General features: G+C 45.5%; 1 protein-coding gene across 1 annotated transcript in view; it reads left to right on the forward strand.

The window, feature by feature from the left end:
• efnb1 (ephrin-B1) overlaps positions 1-18,771 on the forward strand; it is a 61,052-nt gene extending 42,281 nt beyond the window's left edge. The window contains exons 3-5 of the mRNA XM_031857661.1: positions 5,287-5,379; positions 11,442-11,558; positions 14,630-18,771. Coding sequence (XP_031713521.1) covers positions 5,287-5,379; positions 11,442-11,558; positions 14,630-15,024 — 605 coding nt within the window. The 3' untranslated portion in view covers positions 15,025-18,771. The remainder of the gene's footprint in view (positions 1-5,286; positions 5,380-11,441; positions 11,559-14,629) is intronic.
• Positions 18,772-26,587: the final 7,816 nt, after the last annotated feature.

Consider the following 26,587-nt stretch of genomic DNA (forward strand, 5'->3'; position numbering starts at 1 on the left):
CCCCCCCCCCCCCCCCCCCCCCCCCCCGTACTATCCCATAGTGCTCTCTGCTGGAAGGATTTAGAGGTACCCTGTAATTTTGGTGCCGGAGGAGCTCTTAAATCCTGCCTGATCTTCTGGCTACACAGGCAGTCAATGTGTGTGTGTGTGTGCGTGTCCGTGTGCGCTTGTCAGTGTGTGCTTCAGTGTGTGTTCGCTTCCGTGGGGCCAAGTGCTTACATGTCTGTATATTTCTTTCGCGCCGGTTTCCAACTAGGGTTGTATTTGTGTGTGTGCAGCCGTGCGTGTATTCGATTTTCGCTAGTGCGTGTGTGTGTGTGTTTGTGAGAGAGAGAGAGAGAGTGAGAGAGAGAGAGAGAGAGAGAGAGAGAGAGAGAGAGAGCAGTCTAATCAGGACGCAAGAGAGGAGCTCCCCCTCTGGCTGTATACCGAAGCAGTAAGCTGAGCAACAGTTGTGTGCGCTGGGCCGCTAACCACCTCAAACCTTGACACTAATGCTGCTACCTGCTCACCGTACGTGCAGCGAAGCGGCTCCCGGGAACAGGCAGCACGCGCTCATCTCAGAGCTGCTACATGGCGATGCTTGGCAAAACCTGAAATAGCGGTGAAAAAAAAACCGCATAGATGAGAAAATCATCTGTGTCCGTGCACCACATTTATTCTGACCCAAATTCAATATTGGATTTGCAAAAAATAAATAAAAGATAGCCTGAAAAATGTGCAGCACTGAAGTCAAAGATATGACTATTTAATGTTGTCCGGCAGGTTTTATTATTGGGAAGGTGACGAGAAGAACCCGCTGGTTGGGCCGAGCGCGCCCGATTCGTCCGATGATATGAAAAGTCTCAAGTTTTCTTTGCCGGGGCCAAACCCACGCAGGAGGCCACGAGAGAGGCGGCGAGCGAGGGGTTGGAGGTTGATTACTGATTTCCATTGCTATTCCTGGGACAAAGAAACGGAGGGCTGATGGGCGAGGACATCTATTTAGATCCATTTCATTCTGCCGTAATCAGGCTTTAGCCATGGCCTAATACTCGGGATTAGAAAATGGTTCAAAGTGCAAACATCTAGATCCCCCAGTATTATTCCAGTCTGCCAACCTCTCACTCTGTATGTGTGTGTGTGTGTGTGTGTGTGTGTGTGTGCACGTGCACGTGCAAGCTTGCATGCGTGCCAGATCTGCTGTGGAGGGTTATCTCTGGAATCAGGCCCATAAACCTAATCTAACCCTCTCCGCGCTCGTTCAGGAGTGAAATATTTTGTTCCAATAGGCTCCTTCTACCCCGACTTCGACTCCGGTGCGCTAATGTAAACAAAAGCCGAGATAGGAATAAGGCAGGTATGAGAAATGGCCCCGGCTCTGTTGTGACACTGTTGTTTGATACAGACTCCCGTGTCTAGCTCCCTTGCTTTGCCTGGAATGGAAGGAAACCGGCTCTGTTTGCCGGTGTGTGTTTTTTTTTTTTCCCCTTCTTCTTGATGCTAAGTGTGAGTGATCTGATCGTGGTTGTGTCTGCTTATGTGTTGAGCTCCTTTTTTTTCTATTTTTTTGTTTTGTTTTCTGAAAATGTAGGCATTATTACTGGCGGTGGTTACTGTGACTACCCGGCCCCGGCTAGGCTCGGCTCGTCTAAGTGGAAGTCTGAATGCTGTGGAGAATGGGGGGGGGGGGGGGGGGGGGGGGTGTATGTGTGTGTGTGTGTGTGTGTGTGTGTGTGTGTGTGTGTGTGTGTGTGTGAAAGGTAGCCAATGAATGTCACCTCTCATCCACTTTCTCATTAAACAACCTGCTCTGTGTCTGTCACATTGGCTGTATCTATCTTTTCCCCATCGTTTGGTGCTTTGGGGTAGATGTTGAGCACGCACACACACACTCACACACACACGTACACACTCTATGAAAGCCAGCATCCCCTCCTGGGCTGGACAGGAATAATAAGCAGCAGATGATTCATGATGGAGATGGAGGGGGGGGGGGATGTATTCAGCAGGACCACCTGAGTGACCTCATTTAGCAGACCTGAGAATAAATATAGACTGCCGCGTCACACTTTAGCCTTTGGCTCGTGTCGTCTCGGCCAGTCAGCGCTGCGTCTCTCACACGTCTCCCGCACCTTGTGGGAGCAGTCCCTCCGCTCCATCCAGAAGGTCCTTGTGAAGCCTGTGTGCATTCACATGCATTCCGCGGCAGCGGTATGCATGTGTAGTATTGGAACGGGAGCCTTTGTTGCGGGCCAGCTCTTTCTCTTGGCTGACACATTTTGTGCTGTAGATATTTCCCAACATTAACATTTGGCACCTGGTTTCTCTTATGACTTCAGCAGCTGTAGATCTTTTGTTCTCCCACTAGCCACTCTGCGGCCAGTGATCCACACCCACAAAGAGGGCCTTAACCATCGTACTAAAAAAAAAACAGCTTTGGAGCCTGACCGCTTTATTAAAAAAAAAAAAAAAAAAAAAAAGAGCAACATTCCTTTATGCAATGACCAGCTCTTTCGGTTTTCTGGACTCCTCGTGCCGAAACCGGTTTGTTCCACTAAATCATTAGCAGCAGAGAGGGAGTTTCTTTGTTCTCCATCCTACGGTTGGCTTTATCCCCTTGTGTTTTTATCTCCGCAGAGACACACAGGAAGACCCAATTCCCCAGTTTCCTCTTTCCAAAACACGACATGACCGTCGGCCTTTTAATATCTGGAAATCCAGATTTGGATTAACGTCAGTAGAGGAGAGAGAGAGGGCAGCTTTCAGATTAAAACCGAGCCGGCAGTGTGTCCTTGTTGTGGACGGCCGGTTAGGGAGTTTGTCTAACGTGTCTAGCAGTTATCTGTTTTCAAGTGAACACCGACATGATAAATGTAACTACGGCGATATCACACACGGGATGAAATGACAAACACAGGAGTGTGTGCTGCAAGTTCTCTTTTCTTTTTTTTTTTTTCACCGCACATTTGTTAATGGACTCAACAGTTGTTTCTGGAGTCAATTTCCATCTTGAACAGCGCTTAAAGGATGTAAGGACATAAGGAAATGTGATTGGAATTGGTCATGGTTAATCGGATTATGACTTTCCATCGGTACAGTAAAAGCCTTGAACTATTTGACGTTTTAAACGGCCTGAGCACAAACAACATATGAAGTGATCATCCCTTCATAAAAACCCCGGCTCTCTTTCAGTCGCTTTGCCCAAACGGAGGCCTCGAAGGGCCAACTTATCATTATGCCGCATCAGCTGGGGGAGCCTGTTCAGCCAGCCTGAAGGAATAGCTTATTTAGATGACAGGAGTAAGTTAACGCTGAGAAGATTTGCTCCCTCTGAGTGGATATAAAATTCATGGCATGACGCTCACTCTTACTCAGATTATTAAAGCGACTTTTGAGCTCAAACTTCAAAGATTCTCGCATCACCTTGCCCTGGAAATTAAAAAAATTGAAAGAAGGGGAGAAAATGGCAGGATGAGGTCGGCAATCGCGGCAGCGTCTGGGCCATTCGGTGGTGGGGAGACGGTGCGCCTTTAAGACTGGAAGCAGGCCTGTTCACCTCACTGTCTTTGAATGTTCCCTTTACAAAGAGACTTGCTCCCTGCGTAGGCTTTACATAAACCATAACCCTCACTTAGCCTTGAGTGTTCATTCACATTAATGTCCCACGTAAATTTCTCAAAAATCTTTCTGTTCCTGCGCCGCACTTGGCAGGGCCCGGCCCCTCGTATATATATTTCAGTGTCCGGCTCACTCAGGCTGTGTTGAGTCTACAGCTGGGGGAATTTGCCCCGAAGAGAGCTGTGCTGTCACAATGTTATCGCAATCATTCCTCGCAAATGATCACGCACTCATGGCCAGGCTAACAAAATGTTGTGGTTCGCCCCCCCTCGTCATCTAGAGAGTGTGATCTGATAATGTAACATAATATTAGCGCAATTCATTATTTAGTTTTCTCCAATTTGGCCTGAGCACAAAGCTGAACTCCCAGAGGGCAACAAAATGTCAACGTTAATAATACTTAGGAATGACAAGGCATGAATCAACCAGACCAGCTTTTTCCGTAGCAACAGAGCCGGATAGCTGCACCACTGGATGAAACTTCAGTTTAAGGCAGGGAAATGCATGCCGCAGCATTGACACACCACACCACGGAGGGTAAGTATTTACCCTCCGTGCCCCCCCGTCTGAGTCTGTCTCTCTTTGTGTCATCATTAGATAAGCACCCTCTCCAAGACTATCTCGTCATAATGAGGGTGCCATCTGAAGCAATCACCCAGGGAGATGGTCATTGAGTTAAGAGGGAGGGAAGGGGAGGGGTAGAGTCAGATAGGGCAGATAAAAAAACGGAATGAAGTGAGCGAAAAAGCAGAGAGAGAGTGAGAGAGACCAAGGTGGATAATGCGAGGAAGAGAAACAAAAGCATTTCAGAGGAAGGGAGTAAGTTAAAACAGCAGACTAAGCGGAGATGGAGATTGTTCGGGGAATTCCAAAATTAGAGCTGCCATCGCATGCGCCCACACAGACGCACGGCCACACACACACACACGCATGCATGTACGCGCAAACACACACACACAACCGCCTTACGCTGGCCGCTCAGTGTTAAGGTCAGAGTCACACTCTGTCTCCCTAGGTCATTATCATGGGCCCTGAAATAGACAGCCAATTGTGTCACGGTGTCTGAAGTGAATGTGACATTGAATAAACAGCCTCGCTCAAGTCCGAGCAGAACGCGCACTTTAAAACAAATGAAGGGAGGCCGACACACACACACTCTAATATAGAAATGGACACACACACACACACACAAACATTAAGGGAGGCATTTAGCTCTCGGCGCTACCAGCAAGTAATGACACATGTGGCTCAGAGGGAGTAAGCAGCTCGAGGACTTGGCAAGCAGCTGGAACTCTGGCTGGCATGTCTCAATGTTCAAGTATGCACAGACAGAAAACACACAGACACACACAGGTCTGACCACACTCCGCCCCTCAGTAGGCTCTAATGTTGTTCCATTCATTTGACTTCACTTTATTGCATTAATGAGAGATACCGTTGAGAGGAGCTGACGGTTGATTGAGGGTGAGAACGGCTAATCACTGGAACAGCTAATCAGTGCTTGTCGTAAATATTGATTGGTTCTGTGCGTTGTGGACGTGCTCATTAACCAGTGTGTCATCTTCTCTTCTCTCCTCCTGCTTCTCTTCTCTTCACCCTCCGTCACATCCCCCTCCCCCTCTCCTTGTCCTTCTCCCCTTCCTCTCCTTTCTCCTCACACCTCATCTCCTTCTCTCCCCTCTCCAGCAACCTCCAACGGCACCGTCGACGGCCTGGAGAACCGGGAGGGAGGCGTGTGCAAGAGCCGAGCCATGAAAGTCATCATGAAAGTCGGGCAAGGTAAACGTGCGCTCGCCTCACATTTAGGAGCACAACACAGCGCTGCCGCCTCAAAGCCGTGTTTCACTTCTGCTGTGACCTTTTACATTTGTCGCCATGTGTGTCCAGCGTGACTTTGTCTGCCGCCGGCCTCCGACAGGACCTGCTTTCTGAGAACTGTAGAGGTTTTAGAAATATTGTTTATAGGCCGTCTTTAAAGGCATTACTTGAGTTTTGGTTGCTATTCAATATAACCATTGATATGGCGGTGTCACATCTGGGTGATATGATCATATTGCGCAATCATTTTCTGAAATTCTAGTCTCCAAATGAATTAACATTTAGTTTGCTACTTTTGAGGAGTTTTGTTAAATGCTTAACAATGGCATTCAGTTTGTATTATTAAATGTGATTTATTCATATTTAACGGTTTTATAAAGTTGATATGTGATTTTGCAAACATTTGCATTTGATGTATCGTAAAAAGAAAAATATTGTTGTTGATAAACATTACCCAGCCTTGCCATTAACAACCATTGTAAGATATAATAGTAGTTCAAATAGTAACGCATGCAAAACAGGTCATAACACAATATGAATACACTCAGAAATGAGTAGTGTCATCTTTTGCTGCTTCGTCTGAATGTATGTATTTTTAAACAGTTATAATCTCCCCTACAAACCAGCCATAACTGGTTTATGAATAGCTAATGAATGATTGATAACACAGAACAATCATATTTAATAATATATGATTAAACACACAAACGCATCCCTCTGGCCTTCATGGATGGAGTTTGTTTGAAGTTGTTGAATATAATGAATACCATAAATATGTTGTATTTATTAAGGACTTCATTCGAAGAAATGTATGCGATATTACCTCAGTTTATGTAATAAATGAATATAATTCACATTCATATGAAATAGGGGGTGATTATGATTATATTGTTAGTAATATTATCTGAAGTTGTTCAAAAATACATTATTATTACATTATAAGTGTACAAATACATCGTGTTATATAGTTTGTTATTTAAACCATTAAATATTGATTTTACACAGTTTATTGATGCTAAAAAGGGGAGGATAAAATGTGTTCCAGCTTTAAGTCCCGTTCAAATCAGCAGCTATTTGGTTAGTCTTTAAGTAATATGGTTATAGGATTCTGCCTCACACTGTGCCACACTGAGGTAACCAATGCTTTGATATCTCTGCTCGTATCGGCCATTGAAAGCAATGTTGCAAATCAATAAGCAGGACAGCTTTATAGACTGCAGTATTGGATTTACAGGATTTTCCCTTCAGTGTGATGAAGTGCACTGATTAGATTAGGTATTCGTTAGGTATTCGTCTGCCACCTGGTTACTTTGTGTACAAGCTGTGTCTCAGCTCAGTATGTAGTAATAATGATGATACATGCGAGTTTTTGAACGATTATTGTGATACACATAATTAGTTTGTTCAAATGGTGAGATCCCCAAGAAAAGAACAGCGAAATAAGAAACGACTGAGAAGAAAGGGGACGTAAGACAGGCCTCTGATATCCCTCAGCTATGATTCAAGATTCCTCTCAAGTAATCACAGAATGAAAATGTGTTTGAAATTCATATGTAAGTGCACGGCCGGGGTAAGTCATCTCAGAATCGCTGGGAGTAAACAAGCCAGCTTTGTTTGGATATCCTTGGACACAACATTTGGTTCGCATCATACTTTTCACTTTTAGACGCAGTTTTACTCAATATGTGGACGTCTATATCCTGAAAGCGACAGCGCACAGTACACAGATGTGTTACTCTCTAAACATCCCCCCCCCCCACCCCCCATCATCAGCGAGGTTGTTTTGACCCAAACAGACACTAACCGCCATATGAGAGGAACATCTGCCCGCCACGATGAACTGATTGGGGCTTAAGAGCTCGTTCTCAACATGTGAAGAATAAACTGAGGTGTGTGTGTGTGTGTGTGTGTGTGTGTGTGTGTGTGTCTGCATATTTGTGTGCAGATATTTGAATGTTGGCCAGTGGGATGACAGCAGCGTATCCTGGCAGTCTGTGGGAGAATAGAAGCTAACAATCTGCTGATGCTAGCGAGGTCCGCGTCGGAAACAAATTCAGCAGAAACAGTGAAAAAATACCCGCAACAGTCTCTCGGAACGTACAGGCGTCGCATTATCTTTTCCCATGTAGGTCGGTTTGAGCATCCGACAGGCCGGGGATTGCAACGCCATCGCCAAGTGACAACATGGCTGCATGAATGCAGGGCAGCACGGGCTTTTACACTAAACTATTAACCGGGAGAAAACACAAATCCCCTGAGCTCACGTTAATGGAAGCTGAAAAGGAAAATGTGTTATTCGAGGAAACGTCCAGGAAAGTCTCCCCCCCCCCTCCCTCCCCGGCTGTTCCTCAACTTCGCCAGGGCCGTGCGCACATTTCCCAAAACGGTCCGAAGCGAGCTGTCAATCAACAATCCATGTGCCCTAAAAACCTTGTTTGAAAAACTACTTTTAAATCTATTTCTGTGAGCGGAATATTTGATGCACAATGTGCCCGTCCAGCCCAGTAGCTATCAGAGGAAGGGCCGCGAGAAATTAGAGCGTCGACTGAAACTTGAGCTGCTGTTTACAACTTCTGAGGAAGTCGCCGTAAAAAAAAGTCCTCTTCAAAAATAAGTGAAACAAATTATGACTACGAGGTGTTGTTGCTTGTAATAAAGAGGTAATACAGATTTATTGAAACAAGATGTAATATTTAGGTGGTTCAAAATAAAAATCGATTTTTTGGCTTTATTTCACTAGTATTGGGAAGTGTTGCGTGTCATCATAATGCTCAGAAGTAGTATTGTTTCAATTCAAATTATATTCAAGATGCATTGCAAAAAACAAGAGGCTATATCTCACCGATGTTACTTATTAGACAAATGCACTTAATAAGACAAGATTTAGCGTTTTTTGGAGTCTAGGGTTCACTAACAATTATTTTCAATATTGATCAATATGCCGATTGTTTCATTGACAAAACGATGAATTAAAAATACTAATAAATGCAGTGTAATTTCCCTGAGACGTATTTAAACTGCTGGTTTTATATGACGGTACTGTGCTTCAGTACAATTCTGAAGTACTTGTACTTTACTTGAGCAGTAATTAGACAGCTGTGGTTCTTATGTACTTACCCTAACCCATACAAACATGATGCCCTTATGAATTCGGATGCATTGTTACAGATAAGATAACTCAACATTATGTAAAATAGTTCAAATTAGTTACAAAGATAAAATGCTACTTCGGTCAATACATTAATGCATCAATCATAATAATACAAAGATATAATAACGCTTAGAGGGGCTGTTTTCCTACATTGAGGACGTTTGCTCCTGGTATATTTTACTGATAATACTTGCATAACCCATGCAGCGTTTATAATGCAGGACTTTTACTTGTAATGAAGTATTTTTACAATGTGGTATTGGTACTTTTGCTTCTTGGATCTGAATACTTCCTCCATTACTGTTATCCGACCGTTGGATGATATTGTGTTGACCATCATACATGTCAAAGAACAGCATCGGCTCCTCATTAACCAACAAGTCATTCCAGCTGTAGTGACCATAAAAAAGCAATATAACTGAAAAATGATACTTTTGACTGACTCTATTGGTGCTGAAAGTAAACGTTGATTAGTTGCCAAAAGGGTTGACTGAAAGTTCACTGAACACTTTTTTTTTTTCCATTACCAATGATGCGTTTTAGGAATTCATCGAGCAACAAACTTCAAACATTCACAGTTGCAGCAGAAAATGTGCTGCTTTTTCTCTGTTCCATTGAAACAACAACAAATTGAATATATATATATATATCTATATTTGTCGGTCAGACAAACCAAAGTCTTTTGAAGATAAAGAACCAATCGTTATTTTGCAGCCCTATAGAGTCTAACCCTCTGCAGCCACGCTGGATGTTGTTTCAATTAACACAAAACAATCCCGCGCTCAGCTTGGCTCTGACCCCACGCGCTATTGTGTTAAAGCTACGCTTCCTTCGCCTCTGCAGCCGAATGCCAACGCTTCCTGCAGCCACGTCCTCGAGATCTTCCCATATGTCCACTCCGCTCCCCCTTTTGCACTTTGCTCCATGGATTACATCTCGGTGACTCACCCCAGTGCCCGCATTGCTCCGTAGTGTATCTTCCTGTGGAGACACTCCCGTGCCTAATCACGTTGAATCATCGCTTTGTGGGAAAATATGCGCCCTGACACGTCAATACCTAATTGTGCTTTAAACGCCTCGTGTTCCGCCGTTTGTCTCTATATAAAATGTGAAGTGAAGAGGAAGCGCAGTTGATTGCAGGAGAAATACAGGCGGCCCATATTTCATACATTCAGCGCTCTCTTTCTCCCCCACCACATCATGTCACCGTGCTCATTAGAAAATATGTTGACTCACCGCCTCGCACGCACCTCTCCCCTCTCCCCCCCTCTCTCTCGCTCTCTCTCTCTCTCTCTCTCTCTACCTCTCTCTCTCCTCCTCTCAATCATTGTCTCCCTCACTCTCACTCCTCCTCCCCTCCCCACCTTCTCCCTCCTTCTGGCGGGTTTTGGCAGTTCTGAGGTAGTTTGCTGTCTGCATAGCTAAGGGAAATGTCAGCAGTACACACACACAGAAAAATGGGTCACAACATTAGAACGCTCCCCGCACATGCTCAGTGGGGCTATGTTGGGGCTATGTGAGTGAATCAGATCACCGTGTCCTCTCGTATCGGCTGCCGTATGCCAATGTTCCCCACTTCTCACTCCTGTCTTTTCTCATCAATTATTGACGGAGCACAACAGCTCACGGCTGGGTTCACCACTGCTGCAGTTGGTGCGGAGCAATGCGGTGGTCTGGACACGGACAAGATAAAAGAGAAGATCAATTTATGTTATGTTATGTTTGCCAAAAAAACAACAAAAAGCACTATTGCCCATGATTTTATCTTTGTCTTTCCTCTTTCCAAATGTCCTCCCTCTTCATTTTTCTCCCTCTCTCTTCTCTCGTTTATATCTTCCAGACATCCCACACCCGAATCATTTCCCTTCTCCAGTCTCGGCCAAACTGAGGTGGAAATAGAAAATAGACTGCTAGACTGTCAGGCTCTATTCTCACACACACACACACACATATATATATATATATGCACGGCCACACACATGCCACGCAAACTTGCCACGAGGGACTTTTAAATGTAAATTGCCTCCAAGTACGCCCTCCTCTCAGTTTCTCACACCCGTCCCTTTGGGCAGGCCTTGGGGGCAGTTGCCGATAGTGCATCTGATAGTGTTCTGTGGAATCCATCAGGCCGGCCTCGGTAATAGTTTATAGCTGTCTGCCAGCCCTGCCCTCGTTAAAGCCGTGCCGCGTGCGCACCGGTGTTTACCGCGCAAAGACTTCAAAGTGCATGCTCTGAAAATCACAACAGACGGACAGATAAACAGTCTGTTTCCTTTGCGTCCCCCTCAGAGCTTATACACCCCCCCCCCCCCCCCCTTCTCGTCCCGTCCTCCCATTCTCTCCTCTTCAGATGTGTGCCTCTTTCAGGCAGAGTTAAATCCAGAGCAATAAATAAGACATATTATGGCCTTTTAACGTGATGAATAATGTACAACAATAAAAAGTTAATATATAACTACTTTACCCTCATTCTGCCATGCCTAAGTGTATTGTAAGTATATTCTAGGTGTGTGTGTGTGTGTGTGTGTGTGTGCGTGCCCCTCTCATGAATGTGTCAGTGTTGGGAATGCCTGTCTGAGTGTTTGCTGAAGGAGCTGCTGATGTAGATGTGAGCTCATTTTTTACGACAGGACAGGGATACTTGCGTGTTTCGCAGACGTTCGCTAACTTGTCCTTCCTCTTTTTTTTCTGCTTTCATCTTCACTTCTTAGACGCTTTCAACACATGCAAAGATAACCTTCTCTGTGTGTAAAAGAGATATCAGAAGATAATAATAAATAATCCTTGCCGACGCAGGGGGAACGAGTCATTGTAATTCAGCGCATGCAGCTTGCCGAGGCTGAGTTTCTATGTGTTTTGTGTTTTCCCACAGTCCCAAACGCAGCGAACCCCGTGGCGCCGGACGCTACAGAGAACAACGCCATACCGGAGTCCAGTCCCAGTCCGCCTGACCTGGGTCGGACCGGGCCCGAGGTGCCAAGAAACCCTGGTGAGCAGATTGACAGACCAACGCTCTACCCAGAAAACTGCAGCTTCAGACTCTTTACAGAATGCCTTCTCGTTTTTAGAGTGCAAATATTTTAGTAAAATAAAGGTTTTTGAAGTGTAAAAAGGGAATATTCACAGCCTCAAGGCTTCCTCTAATAATTAATCACATTTAGCCTGAAAAGAGAAAATAAAAATCATAGTTGAGCCTCCCAAAGTAGGTATTCTCTCATATGGCTTTTTCATGCCGCAGGCATTTTCCTTTGATATCTGGGGGGTCAACAGGCGAAAAACGATGTAAAACCAAATGTTATACGGAGTAGAATAGCACTCGCCAAAATGCAGCTGGCAATAAAACAATAAGGAACCACGCCCCAAATCAAACACGGCTCACCCTGAGTCACTTTCTTATTCATACTGTACACACAGTGCGTGCTGCACCCAAGGAGACTCAAAGACATTCCTCTTTATAATATTTATTTTTAAACCTCATTTGAATTGCAGATAAATGAAGATTAAAAGCAGAGATAATTGAAGGAGTCACTCGAGCCGTCCGCGGAGGCTCCGGGGGCCCCTCCTCCTTTCCTGTTTTCACCACCAGCACCTTTCGTAACTTCCTTCCCACAGAAGGGACCGCTTCTCAACTTTTTTTTGACTTACTCCACAACTTTGTACGCCACAAACTTCCCCCAAAGTACAAACCGTTCTGCCTGTCCCAACGTGATAAGCTGCCCTCGTGTAATAATTGCTTATTTGACATTATAGTTGCTCTATAAAAAGATGTCCTGAAGTCACTTTTCCCTATGCCGGGGCTTTTACCCGTCTACCATTGTTAGATCAGTGATTATGTCAAGTAAGGAAGCGGAGGGCGGATTGAAGGACGTGTCGCCGTGGTTTGAGAGGGGCTGATATTTCAGGAATGAGATGCCTGACAGCCCCGCTCTCCAGCTCCCCTTCCAGCGCCCAGAATGTACGAAAAATTCCTCGCGCCTCTGATTTCATCGATAAGTCCGGGAATCGGTAGCTTTGAGTGATGTCATTTAGCCGTGATAAGGCGCAAGGCTCAGTTACCCCCCCTCGGTAAATGGTTAAGTGCGGAGTGGTCAGCCGAGTGTGGAGACACAGTCATTAGCGGGGATGGCAGTCTCTGGAGGTACAAGGCTTTTGTGTCTCCTGTGGGGGGGGGGGGGGGTCATGGACAGTAAAGAGGTGGTGGTGGGAGGAGGTGAGTGCTGCTCTTTGGCAGCAGCTGCATGCATACATGGAAAACAGATTTGGTCCTTCTCAGATTTCAGTCACTAGAGGAGCCAGTCACAGCCGCCGCCCCCCGTCCCCCGTCCCCCCTCAGAACCCCAGAGACTAAAGGACAAAATAAAATCAGATGTTCAGATATGCCCTCCTCAATTTTTTATTTTTTCCACATCTCGCTTGGCCTTTGCCATACAAACGTGGCCCCGACATGTCGCAGGAGTTGCCGGGGCTCAGCCTTATCAGAGCGGGAATCTCTGTTATGTGGAGTGATGTCTGCAGATTTCATTAGGAGTCTATTTTGAATGAGCTAATTCAATTAAATCACATCAGTGGGGGCCGTTAGTCATGTAGAGCGAACAACAAACAGGGATGTGATCACAGTTGATTTAGGCACCGAGCAGTCAGATCTGCACTTGACGGGGGCAGCTTCCTGTAAATGATATGATCCTCGGATTGTTCCGCGGCCTCTGAGGGGACTGTATGAAAATGATTTAGTTGGGAAGGGGCGCTGACTCTTAACCTCCCCTTCTGTTCGACAGAAAGAAATCTCTAAATAATGTATCCAACTATAAAGCAAGGGATCTCCGCCTGTCTGTGTGTTCTTTGCATATCTGGACAACTGTTCATCCGATTTACCGCACACTTGGCAGGCGTATTGCTGGGGACCTAAGGGAGAGCAGTGTCGAATTTGGTGCCACTTGGACACGCGACACATTCATTATTTAAAAAAAACAACAAGCACACAGCTCTCTGTGTAGCAGCGGGGGCGGAGATTAAGGGCTCTTTCGTCCGCAGCGGGCCTGACTTAAATTCACCGCTCTTTCTTTTGCTGTTGGATGCTGGACAAAGCCTGCTAATGTCACATGGGCGCTGGATAAAACGTTACAACCGGAATCTTCTTCATCCCCCTGGAGTTAGCATGAGCAGATAGCAAACAGGAAGTAGAATCGAAGCAGAGTGTATTTCACCGGTGTTTCGCGACCTGGGTGTGTTTTTTTTTCTCAAGGGCGGATTTAGGGATTTGGGCACCGCTGCAAACGCCGTCTCGTTTTACTTCTCACCCTTTCTCTAACTGGGGATGTTGGTATCGGCAGTGGTAGAAGAAGATAGCTACTCAAACCTTTTTTCTGAAGTAAAACTATTAAAAAACTATGAATACTGCACCGTCAAAGTCCTGCATTCAAAGAAGAGTGAAAGAGGCGTTATCAGTACAATGTGCTTACATGTGACATCTGTTCGAGGTGGAGCTTTTAATTCTAAAGTGATGCCGGATAGTTTAATGAATACTACACGCATTTGAGTTGTTAAATTTCGTGAGCCAAATCTGAACATTTATAGTATTCAGTTGAGTCGCATATTTGTAAGTGCTTTGGGTCCCTTTTGTAAGTTATTTCTGGGTACAATGAGTTTGAGTAATAACACAATTCAATATTTTTCATATCTAAACATCATAATAAATCCACAGCTGTTTGGGACCCTTTTAATTTGGGGCCCCAGGCTCAGGTTGCCGACCAAGCGTTCAGCTCGTTCAGCCTTGTTTTAAACGGGCACTGTTTATTGCCAACTTAACAAAATAGTGGAAACACGGCCACTCTCTGTTTTGAAATAAAGAGCCTCTAAATAAACTGTTATCCTAGCCACCAAATGTGTGAACCAGGAACAGGCAACAGCTCTGTGCCGAAGGGCTTGTGCACTGCAATATTTTCACCCCACCCCGTATCCTCTGCATATGGCAAAACGGACCTTTATGGCTCACATGAAAGCCATCTTTGAATGATTTATGCACAGTCCCTAAGCCTTCTCTTTTTTTATTCCTCTCTGTAGACCCCATGAATCAGGACCCATCTGGAAACTCTGGAAACTCGGACGGCATCCTCAACTCCAAGGTGGCCGTGTTCTCCGCCATCGGGGCCGGCTGCATCATCTTCCTCGTGCTCATCCTCCTCCTCGTCATCCTGCTCATCAAGATGCGCAAGCGCACCAGGAAAAACGTCCACTCGCAGCCCCGCCCCTCGGGGCTGTCTCTCAGCACGCTGTCCAATCCCAAGATGCCCGGGGGCACGGCTGGCACGGAGCCCAGTGACATCATCATTCCGCTGCGGACAGAGAACAACTACTGCCCTCACTATGAGAAGGTGAGCGGCGACTATGGCCACCCCGTCTACATTGTCCAGGAGATGCCCCCGCAGAGCCCCGCCAACATCTACTACAAAGTCTGACGCGCTCGGCCGTGCACAGCCAGCGACACGGTCGGGAGGGAGAGAGGAGCGCTTGATTTATGTCCTTGGGAAGAACACTTTCCTTTGCATTTTGGGGGACTTGATGCATCTTCAAGCCCAGTATTATTTCTACCACCTGCTGCACAAATCTGGAGAGACGAGCGCTGACCAGTAACCAGCAGGGGTTTGTGAGCTGACTGATGGGAGAGGTTTATTCTGTTTGTTTGGGTTGTCTGACAATCCCCACCCGCCCCTCCTCCCCCTCCCCCTCCTCCCCCTCACCTCCACACCTGCTACATCTCCCCACTGTGCTCCGACGGGGGGGGGGGGGGAGAGCGAACCAACAGATGGAACTCCAGCTTCCTGGTTTTGCTGTCCCCTTTAACGGGCAGGATATAACTTATCTCAGTTCCCTGAAGTACAGTCTGTGGTCCACCCAATTAAACACACCATCCCAGCACACAAGCCAGGGACAGGCAGACACAGGCCCCGGACGCCACTCAGCCTGCAGTTTGTGTGCAAGCATTACACGTGTGGATGTGTGCGTGTCTGTGTGCGTGTGTGTTAGTCAGGGCTCCGCGCTGAGCCAAGCAACTCTCCAGGTAGCTCAGGTATCAGACACAGCGTGTGAAAAATAACTTGTTCCTCTCCCGTTCGCACCTCTGATGTTTGCCTTACTTACTATTTTTGATGGAGGATTTCCTCGAACCCTGATTCAGTTCACAAAGCAGTTGTATTTTGTTAGACTTTTCCTACAAGTGCACAATGTATAGAGTTGAATAGATCATCATTATCACTCCATGTTCTTCTCACCACCCATGTCATCCATCACATTCATTTTGTCCAAAATTTTTTTTTTTCCCCTTTTTTTTTTTTTACCTGAGAATGTACCTTGACCCGGACTCTTGACATTGAGGTGTGTGTGTGTGTGTGTGTGTGTGTGTGTGTGTGTGTGTGTGTGTGCGCGCGTGCGCGTGTGTGTCTGGGCATGTCCGGACCAGTCCCGTATCTGGGCAGACTTACTGGCTTAGGGGTAGAACATTAAGTTACTTTATGGTAAGGTTGAAGAACAAGACAGACAGACAGACAGACAGACGCACCGACAAACAGACAGACAAGCCCAAGATCTTAGAAAAACCCTCTCATTGCTCCTGTTGGCACCGACTGAAGGTTTTATTGTCTCTGATGAGCTTTTTGGGGGGGGGGGATGTTTTTTTTTTTTTTAAGACAGCAGGCAGATTGATATTTGTTTGTTCTGGCTTCTGGTGCTCCAGTGTAAGCATCAAACAGTTCGTGTGGTGCCTGCCGCCTGGGCGAGGTGGGCGTGGGTTTGAGGTGGCCGCCACCGATTGGCTGGCCTACATAGGTAGGATGCCCCATATATGAGTTGGATGGCGGGCCGCGGCTGAACGTTGGGACATACAGTATCGCCGGACGCCAATTGGCCGCCATCTGTGGGATGAGTCAGTGGAGTGCGCAGTGAGTGGTGTCGCCAGCATGTGACTAATCTATGTGCCATCTCCGTGCCCACACTCGCCAGCCGGGGAGGAGAGAGAGAGATAGGATGAGGGAGAAAATGTTCCTGTGACTTGGCTTTTTACCTTCGAGGAAGATGGCGGGTGGTGGGTGGGGGCGGGGGTAGTTTAGCATTCGTTTTCCCATCCTCTCGCCAGTTGTGCTGTGAATAAAAAATGCTGTGCAGAATATTCCTCAGTCAAGGTGTTCAGCCAGAGAGGACACTGCAGCTCAGCTATCACACAGCCCAGGGCAGCCGGCACCGAGACAGGATTTACTGCAGCCGGATGTGTGCACACACGTGCACACTGACGCTCGCTTTTAGGTGAGGTGAGGGAGGAGGGGGGGTGGATGAGCTCTCTGTGTGCACATGCAGGTGCTTCTAAGTGTGAGTGCTTATTTGTGCTTATATTTGCAGTTTTTTTGTTTGTTTTTTGCTCCCTCCACGTGTTGTGTGTATGAATGCTCTCCGTGGTCGATCAGCTGACTTGTTTTTCGAGGTACTGGAACTAGGTGCTCCCAAATGGTGCGGCTGCCAAAAAGTACAGAGCGCCGCAGTCCCAGTTAATGATGTGTGAGAGGAGAGGGGGAGCAGATAAGGACAGCTATTCCTCAGCGCGCAAGACGCGAGCTGACGTTTCGGCGCGCTCGTGCGCACAGACACACCGAGACTGACGGGTCCAGGTTTATCTCCAGTCGGAAAAGGGGTCAGGCCGCCTGGTGAATGTTTATTCACCGGCAGAGACACCCATCATCTGCTGCCACATACTATTGCCATCCACACACACACACACACACCGCTGAGTTAAAAGGCAGCCCCAGCTTGGAGACTCGGTGGGAGGGGGGGGGGTGACTTCAGTAGTGTTTGCGTGTCGTTAACCTCAAAGTTAACAACCTAAACAGCTGCTCGTGCTTTTGCGGCCCTGTGTTTTAGCTCAGCATGCAGCCCTCAGTGGCCCTCTGTGAAACGCATTTAAATCAAATATTTTTGTTTCGGATCGGTGCGCATCCATTCACCTGCGCCAGCCGAGGGAGTCATTATCAAATTACCACCCACCATATCTCATTTTTATTCATTCTAGTCACCACTTTAAATGTTTGGGTTTTTTTTTTTTTTGTGAGAGAAAAAAAAAAAGAAAATTAAAAGGAGATTACAGAGTAATGTAAATATATGGATAGAGCCCAATTTAAGATGTAACTTCACCTGAACACTGCTCATAAGAAGAATTTAAGATTAGATTTTTGTAATGGAGGATGTTTGTAAATAGCTGTCTTTTTAAAAGTGTGTTTTGTATGAATCCTTGCATTTTTTTTGTCTCTGTTCGCAATATGTTTTTATTTTATGTTTCTTCTAGAGTTAAACTGAATATTGCAACGGACCCATGAGCTGGCTTCTTTTTTTTTTTTTTTTTTTTGCAGCGTCCAGTATTGTCAAAAAGTCTTTGTTAACACACGTGTTTAAACAACAACAGCAGCAAAAGCTGGGGTTCAGAGTTTTTACATCGCCATTCAACAGGATTCTAGTTGCTCATAAAACTGTTCAGGACTAAAGCTTTGCCACCAAGCGAAGCTTTGAAACGGATAGATCATTGAAGCTATGAATGATGAGGCACCCATCCCTGTTGGAGACAGCACTTAACTCTGCATATGAAGACTGTGTAATTCCACTGTTCCACTGCCTTTGAGTTACCCACACCTTCCACTCCATTATTAGATGTAACAAAAACATTTTGGTCCAGGGAGATTAATCTTTTCTCAGTTTTAATAAGACCATCGGGCTAGACGGAGGGGGAGACGGAGGAGAAAAAGGGGGCCACGAATGAGAGTGTGACCGTTCTGCGCTCGCCATAAATCATCCGGTTTACACCACTCATTATCTCCCAGGCGGTCTTTGTTTTAAAGTTGCTCTCTCCCTCCCTTCCCTAAATCAGCACAAAGATGTTGGTCGCTCATGGTATGAGCCTCACTGTAGGTTGATTTCTGCTATTGTTCAAAAGCCACAGTATTATTTTTTCAATGTGCATGTGTAAGCAAAAAACCTGTTGAATTTGTTTCCCTTTGTTTGAATCATAACTGTCAAGTTGTGTTATTTTCTTTCTTTCTTCTTTTTTTTTGCCATTCACTTCTTTCGCCGCTTCTCAGCGTAACCTATTGGCACCAGCTACAATGGAAATAACGTTCCACCAGTTTGGAAACTACCGCATATTGATAAATAAAATTTTTCCCATGGAACTTGTTCTGGAGAGATGTTCTTTCTTTCTTTCTTTCTTGTTCTGTGTTTTTCTTCCTTCAAGCCTCTACAAATGTGGACAAAACATTTCATTCGCCTTCTCACTGACCAACTTGGTTCACGGTGGGAGCATAAACCAGCCGCCCACGCTCACTGCACCCCCCCCCCCCCCCCTAAAACCCTCACCTCAGGGGTCAGTGCTGCACAGATGGGTTTGTTCTGATACATTAGTCAGATTGAAATCACAAGCAGGCTTCATAAATTCATATTCGGGGAGTATACGGACACGCCTTTCTGCATAGTAACTAATACCCGTATCAACCCGCTCTGCCCTGGTGTCCTCCAAAATTACATCTCTTCATACATGATTAAATCTGATTGGCTGCACTCTGCATTTCCACTGCGTTCCGTCTGAAATTACAGTCCGCATTTAACCAAACTGAGGAACAAACTCCTCCTGAGTCCCCTCTGTGAAAGTGGAGATGGCATGAAATGCTATTAAAGTGATTGGGCATTTTTCTCCCACAAACACTGATGTGTTTGTGGGCATGGCTTTCGTGTGGCTGACGATGTGAGCAGAGACGGGAGTGGGCGAGTGAAGAGACTGAGAGAAAAAAAAAAAAGAAAGTCAGGGCAATGAGAGACATAATGTGCCTGTGGCTTCACTGGCTCCCACCCCCATCCTCGCTGTTTCTCTCTGCGCCCTGGGGCAGGTACGTTCATCTGGTTTCCTGGCTCCATCCCGAGACGCCCCCATAGATCCACGTTACTGTGGGTTTATTAAAACCTTCCCCCCACTGAGCCACTGTGTGTGACTGCATGTTTTTTTACTGTGTGTGTGTGTGCGCGCATTTGCCAAAGGGCTCTTCTGTTGTTCGACAACTGAGTCAACATCACAAAAACAAGGAAATATTACTATTACAGCATGCACTGCAGCATTCTTACTCTTCATTTTTTGGGGGGAAATGCATCCTCTAGATCCTTATTAAAATCAATATTGGAGTAACAGTTGTCCAGTTTATATATATATATATATATATATACACAAAGTGCTGCATCGTCCTCAGCAGCTTCCAACTTTGATCAATGGTTGATCTCTTTAACTGTCAGTATTTAGGCTTTTGTGCTCTGAGACTCCTCTTCATTTGCATATTTAAGCACCAGTGCATTTTTAAAGTGCAGCTAAAACACCCTAGTGTGAGAATGTGTCATCCCCCACCTGGTTTTTTTTGGGAGGATTGTGTAACATGGTGGCTGGCATGTTTTTATAGATGGAACAAGTCACCTGGGAAAGCAACAGCTGCCAGCAGTTTGAGGTGGCTTGGGAACAATTTAACTTACAACTCGGTTTCCTCCATGACCGTGAATACTAATTGAGAAAAAGAACATTTTTTTCTTCCCAGTTTAGTTTTTCTAACAGTTTGTAATGTGGAAAAGAAGTAAATCACTGGAGATTATCATAGCGTCACCTTTGAGGCGTTGAGACCTTCAAGCGGAGCAAACTTGCACTGTTTTGTGTGAAATGAACTTTCGGGCTGACAACAAAATTGCATAGTATAAATTCATAGCGTGTGGCCGCCCTCGTAATTACTATCAATCTGATGTAAACTAAACGAGCACAGGGTCTGTTAAGGTGAGGAAAGCATTGATTGATGTTCTTTAGAGCTGAGTAATTCGTTTTAAATTGCACTGGTGCTGTTATTTATTCTTCTTTTTTTTGCCTCAGATGACCACCAACCGGTTGCGCGTTAGCATAGTTTACTTATCATGTTGGTTTGCTGCTTCATCACTGCCTGCGAGGTGAGTCATTTTCACTTCCGCAGAGAAGCCATGCATGGATGGAGAAAAATGAAGTTGTCAGCGGGAAATCTGAAGCGATATCCAACCAGATGAGGGCAAAGTCTTCAACAACACTGGTAGGATTCCTCTGACGGTGGAAGTTGGCGCCACATCTTAGTTTTTCTCTCACGTCATTTCACACTCTCGGCTCCCACACAAAATCTGCTGCATGTGCAGACACTATACTACCCCTTGATCTGTAGAAGCGAGCAAGTTCAAAACTCCGCAACTCCTCGACTGTGACAATGCATCCGGGGGGGGGGGGAGTCCGTCAATATAAGCTCTTAAACGATTCAGTGTGCCGTCTCTCCTAATGTCCTCCCCCCCCTCATATGGATCGTGCAGGCGACTCGTAACTCACACCAGAATCAATATGACATGCTATGGGACATGTTCTTTCTCATGTAATGTACCTATGCATATTTAATGGGTTAATGCATCACTCAGCCAGTCATAAATAATGCAGGCCCACTAATGCCTTTCATCAAATTTTTTTTTTTTTGGTGGTCAGTCTCAGAGCTATAAGGACGCAACCTGAGACGGCGCAAAGAAGCGGAAACTGGAGGAAGAAAATGAAAGGAGAGTTCATTAGTCAAAGAGCTACATGTGGATCGTTCATGAAAGGGTTAATTAATGTGATTCAAGTCCCAATCAATTGGGGGGGGGTGGACTATATCTAAACAACGTTCCTCTTTCATCCCTCAAAGGGGCAGGAAATGGAAATTCCACCGAAACATCTTGGTTCTCTTGGGTTTATGGTATGCTTCATCTTTATGTGTCATTACACACACGCGCACAACACGCACGGCCGTCAGCCACATATTGATGGCATTGTTATGACCAGAACATGCCTGATCAAACCTGGGCTATGGCAGGGATCCATGGTCTGACCAAGACTCATCAATCATACAGAGAGCGAGAGAACCTGAGAGACTTACGCCCCTGGAAGAAACGCACACACGAGCGCACGCATGGGAGAAATAGCTGTTGCGGCTGGCTGCCGGGTCACAGGTGTGGAGACCAAGGAAGAAAGTGGGAATTATTCCCTTTTCTTTCTTTCCCTCCTCCCCTTTAAAGAAACAGCTCGCTCGCCCTCCCTCCCTCCCACGTCTTTGAAAACATCCCATTTCCATCCACATTTCCTTCACCCAATTTAAAACCCACACTTCATTCGCCCCCTCTGCATCACCACCCCTCTCCTCCTCCATCTCCTACTCTCAATTAGGCCATGCCTCGAATCTCAGGCATTATCTCTCCTGGCCATTTATATAACATGACTCCAAAACGCATTTGCACAATTTTCCAATTACAGTATTATGCCTTGAAGCTTTGGTTCCTTCTGTCTCTCTCATTCCCCCCGTTCACTCAAACCGCTCTTGATGTTTAACACTACAAAAGAATCACCCCGACAAATACAGACAGGTTGGTACTTTGGAGTAATGGCCTCACTTTTCTTTGTGCATTGTTGATGTTTACTTTATTTTCTACCTGTTTTTAAGCTATGGTATATATCAAGGACGTGTGTCGGCTGACTGATTGGTGGGGGAAGGACAAAGAGATGATGGAGGTATGTCTGGCAATGCCCAAGGAATAAATTAAAGTCTTAAATGTATTTCAAAATACAACAAACTAAACTGTCTCAGTCACTGGCACACCATTCAGCAACTACTACATGGAATTGCCGACTGAATATCCGACGGATTTTAAATAGAAAAAGCTGTGAACACTATCTGAGAACCTGAGACTATACTGTTAATTAATTCAAACTTGAAACTATTTGATGAAAACTTTGTATAACTGAAACATATTGAGGTGAAACCTGAGGTTATTGAATATAAACTTGTGAATATAAAATGAAAGTCTGCGAATATCGAACATAATCCTGAGGATATAGAAAGACATTTCTTATAAATATTTAAAGAAAAATAAATGAATACCAAAGAATATTGAATCAGAATATGGAAATATTGAACTAAAACCTGATGGGAATGAACAAAAGCCTAAAAACATGACGTAAAAGCTGGAGAATATTAAATGAAATACATACCATGCATGATGTTGACATAATGATGTTTCTGTTATGTATTGTAATACAGTTTTAGGATATACTTTGTGTCAATGAGTGAGTAGATATTCAGTAACGTTAAAGGAGACATTTTTCAAACATTATGTTGGTGAGATGTCATGAACTTTTCTCTATGTGCACCCAGAGCTTGACAACTACCATTGCAAAGGTGCGCCACATTTTCCTCGCAAGCCAGTCAGAAGCAGACTGGGTTTTTTCGTTAGGGGGCCTTAAAGGGACAGGCGCTAAAACGGAGCATTTCAGACAGAGGGTGTCCACGGGTATATTCAGACAGGTGGTATGAGAAAAATAAAGTGTTTTTTGAACATTAAAGCACGTAAAAATGTTCTAGTAGAAACCCCAAATACATGTATGAACTTGAAAATGAGCATGATATGTGCCCTTTAAGTATTGATAAAATAGCTGACTCGTGGCCAAAGCATGTATAGCCCAAAGGACAGTAATGCAAAAAACATGCTTGATCATAATATTCTCAGTGGTAGTACACAGTAGGCTAAGTGGTACAGAGTCACATGAGAAATCTTATTTCCATAGCTACAGTAGAAGCATTCATCAGTACAGCCTTAATCTTATACGATCATTAGTCGGACCTTAAAGCTGTTTAGTATCCGTAAGCGAACTCTGTCCGTTATGATTATAAAGAGCTTCACTTCCGGCTTCTCCAGGGTGGCCTCTTAGAGCTGACTGCTCTATTGTATCAATTCCTTGAAACCCAAGCTAATACAAGCGTCACTGACCACCCATCTGCAAACTAACTGACCTAAATACTAGGCAACATCTGTGGCGGCAGAGATGGTGGAGGCTGACGGATAGAGAGATTATCTGTGTGTGTGTATGTGTGTGTTTGTGTGTGTGCATGCCTGTGTGTCTGTCTGCAAGCCTGTTTGACAATGACAGTGTCAGAATAATAATATCTCTCATTCAGTGCAGCACTGAAGGATCTCTCAATGTCACCCGGCGTGAAGAGAGCAAAACAGACCTTTTATATCGGAGCTTTTCAGCTTAGCAGGCAAATTCACGGCAAACACCCAGCTGAGAAATTAAAAGTGAGAGGAGCAGTCGGGAGGCATCATGAGCGGGCGCAGACATGCCTTTGTGTTCCCTAGGATGCTGCGGCTGCACAGCGGTTGACAGGATGCATTAGAGAATCCCCCAGTGAAGGGTGACTGACCTGAACATGTGACCTAAGTGCTGCCCTAGTTTTCAGGGTGCCACATGAGATCAAGAAGATTTCCCTCAGCTGTATTTTTATTACTGGCTCCAGATCAGCACGCTTTGCATTTCGTGGATGAACTACACTGTGTCCTCAAATAAAAACTTCTTTTTTTTTGCAGCAGTAAGAACAGCTTTGGGGGAGTATGGTAGCCGGGGTAACTATACTTTTCCCACACACAAGCTGACATCAGTGAGACATCAGGGGAACTCGGGGGGGTAACTGAATATTCATGAAGGGCAGGGACCCATTTCAGCCCAATGAACACTCCCTCCCTCTCTCTCGCTCTAACACACATGCACAGGCACGCACGCACACACACACACGCACACTCTCTCTCTCTCACTCACTCCAGTCACAAAATCATACACACACAAGAAGTGCAAGGACTTGTTCCATACCAGCAGGCACATACTCATCTCACGCCTCACTGCACTCATTCATATCAAAAGCGCATGCTCATTACATACAACAGCGGAACAAACACACACACACACACACACACACACACACACACGCGCACATTTAGGCCTCATGCAACTCATCTAACTTGACTTCTCTCATAAAGATATAATAAACATTTGAGCAATATCTCTTAGCAGCGGCTGCTTATGAATTCACAAGCTCAGTAAGTGCATTTCTTGTTTCATTATAAAATAACTGCTTAAAATGGCTTCAGGCTGCATCTGCCATATGCAAAAATAAAATAAAAAATAAAAATCAATGAGAAGAGACAGCTCTGCTTTAAGCAGATGGTTCCTAGCTGCAACTAACAGCTGGATTTATGTTTCCCGTCCATGCAGACATTGTTTGACATCGTGATTATTAAACAGGCCCATTTCAGTGCTGCTCCTCCTTTGTGTTATTCTGATATTGGTATGCAGAGGCGGCGGCGAGAGGAGGAGGAGGAGGAGTGGACGGTGCGATGAGAGGATAGACTTGGATGTGATGAGAGGCTGAGGGCAGTCAGTCAGTCTGGACGTTTGGCACAGAGACAGCAGATTCCATTTCCATGCCAATCTGCCTTGTCTCTTTCTGAATCAGACTTGACCTTCACAGGCCGATGACTCTGGAGGCCTGGGACCGGGAGACGCTTTCTGCCTAAAACCAGATACACACTTACTAAGATATGTTGCAGCAGGAAGCATGCACAATGGGAAAAACATTCCCCTCGGTGCACTCGCAGCTATATTTGCACACATGCTGCCTTAAGTATATTCACACACACACACACACACACACACACACACACACACACACACACACACAGGCTTAAATCATAGGAAGGAAAAAAAAAACCTCTCCCTTGATTTACTGTAAAAGAGTGATACAGAGGACTGAAATGAGACCAGATCGTCTTTAGAGAGCCAGCCCTCAGAGCAGATGGCTCCTTTTTTCATCTTCCCTCTCATGAGATCTCATTTTCTGTGCTCTGTTCAGCAATTTTGCTGTTTTTCACCATTTCAGTTTGTTTCCCATAAAACACCAACAGAATCCAGTTCAACAAAACAAATAACAAACAAAACAAATGACTCTCAAGAGGTGCTTTTTTCTTCCTCTCGCAGGTTTTAAGACCTCCCCCCTCTGCTGCGTCTACAACTACAACCACCTCCAGGTACCCGTCCTGTCTCCCCCCCCCCCCTACACACACACACTTTTGTTTAAAGCCAGACTAAAATAGACCTTCACAAGTCGCCTAATGAAAGTGACTGGGCCCTCTGGTTAATTGGCCACCTTTAATGAGTGTCAAACTGCTGCGGTCATTAGACTGGGGGTTGCTACGGGTCACCGCTGGGGTGAGGCAGAAAGAAAACAAAGTGGGAGAAAAACAGGGAGAAGGAGAGGAAGCAGGTATAGGCAGTAAAATAGCACAAATGATTTCCCCTGTCCTGAGCTCCGTGTCGCTGTGCTGTGTTTGTGCTTGCGTGCGAAACAGTGTGATGAACAGCGTGCATGCATTTGTTAATGCGAAAGAGCCTTAGGGCAGCACCTGTCCTGCTAACAATCCCTGACACAACGCGTACGTCAGTGGCCATATGGCTGGAAATTCCTTCATATTCACTATTCTACATCCAGATCCGCCGCCTCTCCACCAGCAGCAGCTGGCCTCCTCTCGACAAACAAATCTAATAAACAAGCCGGAGAAAATAGAAAAACGCCACTCGGTTTTTGCATGAGCCCGGTTGGCTGTCGTTTTTTTCCCATCCCTCCCTTATGATTTAGAAACCTGGGGCAGTAAATTACCTCCGTCGTCTAGTCTGTCATCGTCGATAGGGGGGGGGGGGGTTTCTGCTTACATGTGTGTCAGACGATCATGATGCCTCTTTAAAGGCCTGCATTTGCAGTTGATGACTTCATTTCAGAAGCATATCGCAAACAAACACGTCGTCCTTGTCCTTTTTATTTTGTGTACCGTGCAAACGCCCCTCAAGGGTACACGCAGGCACGATCTTGTGCGGCAGCGTGCGCACACGCACGACTTAAGCCCCTGCGTTATTGGATTGAAATGGAGAGACCACCGCACATTTCCTCGGAGTATTGATTTAATCAACTGCGTATCATGTTGAGACCCGTATCATCTGATGCAACACACACCACCGGCAGCAGAAAGAAGCGATCCATCACCATTTAGCCGGACAGGCCCTTGTAGTCTAAACACGGAACCATTACGCATGGTTTA

This window comes from Anarrhichthys ocellatus, unplaced genomic scaffold, assembly GCF_004355925.1.
Source record: "Anarrhichthys ocellatus isolate YVR2014 unplaced genomic scaffold, GSC_Weel_1.0 scaffold19, whole genome shotgun sequence".
Taxonomy (NCBI): Eukaryota; Metazoa; Chordata; class Actinopteri; order Perciformes; family Anarhichadidae; genus Anarrhichthys; species Anarrhichthys ocellatus.